General features: G+C 40.7%; 1 protein-coding gene across 2 annotated transcripts in view; it reads right to left on the bottom strand.

The window, feature by feature from the left end:
* Positions 1-328: 328 nt before the first annotated feature.
* The window catches only part of nmd3 (NMD3 ribosome export adaptor), a 65,220-nt gene continuing 61,605 nt past the window's right edge, over positions 329-3,943 (bottom strand). For both annotated transcript variants that reach the window (XM_043702132.1, XM_043702131.1), the window contains exons 15-16: positions 1,873-1,943; positions 329-1,098 (exon numbers count right to left, since the gene is read on the bottom strand). In XM_043702132.1, the coding sequence (XP_043558067.1) occupies positions 965-1,098; positions 1,873-1,943 (205 nt within the window). In that variant the 3' untranslated portion in view covers positions 329-964. The remainder of the gene's footprint in view (positions 1,099-1,872; positions 1,944-3,943) is intronic.

The raw sequence follows: 3,943 nt of genomic DNA, 5'->3' as shown, positions 1-3,943 counted from the left end.
ACGGTCAGAGATGTTGTCTTTTGAATGAGGTGTTAAAAACGCCCTGTTTGCTTTCTTACCTGAATGCAAAACAATCCTTGGCAAACACCAAGAAAGTTCACCCTGACTTGGTCAATTTTTATCCTTAAAACATTAAAAATAGACAGATTGAGCTGTTCATTTCACTGCAGTTTGTGGGATGTTATTGCACACAAATTGACAGTTGCATTTCCTGCTTTACGGTGACATGTAATTAGCTTTACTGCATACTGCAATAGTGAAAGCGGTCTTGCAAACACAAGCTCTTTACTCGGGAAGGCAAACACGAAATAAGACAGTGACATACTTCTTTAATCTGGCACTTTTTTATTTTAAGAAGGTTTAATATAATTAGGAATTAGCCATATTCATAACCTCGATGATTCAACAAATCTGCTGTAAAGAGCACATATAGAATTTTTAGTATTTGATATTGTAAGCAGATTCCAGAAACATTATCTTAAAATCTTTGCACATGGAAACAACTCTTAACTTAATCCTTGGTAATAAACAGATACTTTGCAAATACGCTTCAAGTGGAAGTCTCAAAGGTTCAGCAGAAATGAAGTTACATATGTAAGGATGCAAAACGCTTGCCTACATTCTAATTCCAGATTGATCGAGATTATACAATATGTACTTATAATTCATGTCTCACTTGAGTTAAGCGAACAGGGAGCAAGTCATTACCTAGAAATTAATTTATTTACTCGACTTCAATCAATTCCAAGATTAAATGTTATTTTCAGAATAAGAGCATATTAACTGCTGGCTAGACTTGAAGCAGTTCTTAACATCTGAGTTCTGATGCTTCAGAGTGTGGGTAAAGGTCAAAACTTCATGTATATTAAACCCCAGTAAAAGCATCAGATGAGATATAACATATTTAATGTTACCATTATTATGAGCAAATGAATCTGCTTAATCTCAGGAAGGTTTCCTTCACTCATTCAATCATATCTGCTCCTTCACCGCCTGTGGCATCAACAGAAATATGAAGGTCGTCCAGCATCTCTGCTAAACTGATCCGAGGAGCACTATCATCGTCAGTATCACTTTCAACTGGAATTTTTGATGAATCTATGAATAAAAGTTGTTAAAATATAAGATCAAACTTGCATCATATTGTTAACTAATACATTTTGGGCGGCACGGTTAGCACAGTGGTTAGCACTGCTGCCTCACACTGCCAGAGACCCGAGTTCAATTCCCACCTCAAGCGACTGACTGCGTGGAGTTTGCGCATTCTCCCCGTGTCTGCGTGGGTTTCCTCCGGGTGCTCCGGTTTCCTCCCACAATCCAAAAATGTGCAGGTTAGGTGGATTGGCCACGCTAAATTGCCCATAGTGTTAGGTGAAGGGGTAAATGTAGGGGAATGGGTCTGGGTGGGTTGCGCTTCGGCGAGTCGGTGTGGATTTGTTGGGCTGAAGGGCCTGTTTCCACACTAAGTAATCTAATCTAATCTAATCTAATCTAAGAATCATAGCAACAATTCTGCAGACTTGCAACAGATGAAAGTCTTTTTTAAAAAATATATGCATTCGCTATTTGTACTTCAAGATGCAAGTTTCCAAAGGTTTGCGCAAAATTCCCAAGCAAATGATAGCACTCTAGTGCCATCTATGGGTACGTCCTGATAAACAATAGGCACTGCTTTCCAGAAAACTGGACAGATTTCAAGATGTTATTTATCCACAACACGGAGTTAGAACAACAAAATTCTACCATTCAGATTTGGGATGGATTGACAAAATGAAAATAAATTTCAGTGACATACTTCTCTTTTCCTTTATCATAATAACATTAATATCCTTTTAGGTCACTTTTTTTTGCATGAATCTCAGTGAAACTCACCACGATAGATATTGACATTCTTCCTAATGATATCGTCATCTTCAAGGTCTTCAAGGAATTCCAAGTATTGCCTACAATATACAGAAATGTGTTATTTCATATACATGGATGGATTTAATAACATAATATTTATGATTTTAAATGAGAAATACTGACGTATGAGCTTGTTCCACCATGGCAATTAAAATAAAAATACGATAACCTGTTGATTCTTGGACAGCAAGAGATAAGGGTGACTATGAAAGCTGTCACATTATTGTAAAAAAAAAAGCTGAACTACTTCCTTCTACTCATTCCATTACTATTAGCATTAAATGACACAGCTGATTCTCAGAAGAGAAGACTGTTCAGCTCCTATAGATGTTTTGCCATGCAAATAACCATGGTTTATCCGTAACCTTTCTCTTCATTTTTTGATGCATTGTGCAGTACACTTGTTGCCCATCCCCAACTTCCTTCAATTGAGTGGCTTAAGGACATTGCGGAGGATAATTATATTAGTGAGCCAGACTTTTTTTTACATTTGATGATAGGTTCATAGTCACTATTATGGAGAGGAACTTTATATTTCTAGATTACATAATTGAATTTAAATTCCACAAGCTGCCCTGGTGTATTTACACCCACATCCCCAGAACTGTGACCTGAGCCTCCAACAACATTACCACTATGTCACCACTTATCCACCACAATGTAGCCTGCCCATCTTTTCTGCATATATTTTGATATTCACATCTAATATTCCATTTCTCAAATTTCAGAAATTCCAACTCATCAAGATTAATTTTTGAATGGATTCCAGATGTCTACTTTCCTTCATGTAAAAAGAAAAGAATTGCTTCAAACTTTTATAACTAAATGGGCGGCACGCTGGCCCAGTGGCTAGCACTGCTACCTCACAGCGCCAGGGACCCAGGTTCGATTCCAGCCTTGGGCGTCGTCTTTATGGAGTTTGCACTTTCTCCCAGTGTCTGCGTGGGTTTCCTCTGGGTGCTCCGATTTCCTCCCACAGTCCAAAGATGTGCAGACCAGGTGAACTGGCCATTCTAAATTGCCCATAGTGTTAGGTGCATTAGTCAGAGGGAAATGGGTCTGGGTGGGTTACTCTTCAGAGAGTCAGTGGGGACGTGTTGGGCACTGTAGAGAATCTCATAGGGTCATAGAGATGTACAGCATGGAAACAGACCCTTCGGTCTGACCCATCCATGCCGACCAGATATCCCAACCTTATCTCGTCCTGCCTGCCAGCACCCGGCCCTATTTCCTTCCAAACCCTTCCTATTCATATACCCATCCAAATGCCGCTTAAATGTTACAATTGTACCAGCCTCCACCAGTTCCTCCGGCAGCTCATTCCATACACGTACCACCCTCTGCGTGAAAATGTTGCCCCTTAGGTCTCTTTTAGATCTTTCCCCTCTCACCCTAAACCTATGCCCTCTAATTCTAGACTCCCCCACCCCAGGGAAAAGACTTTGTCTATTTATCCTATCCATGCCCCTCATAATTTTGTAAACCTCTATAAGGTCACCCCTCAGCCTTCGACGCTCCAGGGAAAACAGCCCCAGCCTGTTCAGCCTCTCCTTGTAGCTCAAATCCTCCAAACCTGGCAACATCCTTGTAAATCTTTTCTGAACCCTTTCAAGTTTCACATCTTCCCAACAGGAAGGAGACCAGAATTGCACCAATGTCCTGTACAGCCGCAACATGACCTCCCAATTTCTGTACTCAATATTCTGACCAATAAAAGAAAGCATACCAAACGCCTTCTTCACTATCCTATCTACCTGCAACTCCAGAGGACACAGCTTAAAAATACGGGGTAGACCATTTAGGACAGAGATGAGGAGAAATTTCTTCACCCAGAGAGTGATGGCTGTGGGGAATGCTCTGCCCCAGAGGGCTGTGGAGGCCCAGTCTCTGGATTCATTTAAGAAAGAGTTGGATACGAGCTCTCAAGGATAGTGGAATCAAGGGTTATGGAGATAAGGCAGGTACAGGGTACTGATTAAGGATGATCAGCCATGATCATATTGAATGGTGGTGCAGGCTCGAAGGGCAGAATGGCCTA

The sequence above is a fragment of the Chiloscyllium plagiosum genome, chromosome 13 (genome assembly GCF_004010195.1).
Source record: "Chiloscyllium plagiosum isolate BGI_BamShark_2017 chromosome 13, ASM401019v2, whole genome shotgun sequence".
Classification (NCBI taxonomy): Eukaryota; Metazoa; Chordata; class Chondrichthyes; order Orectolobiformes; family Hemiscylliidae; genus Chiloscyllium; species Chiloscyllium plagiosum.
The sequence above is the reverse complement of the archived record's forward strand: the minus strand, read 5'-3'. Positions and strand labels throughout refer to the sequence as shown.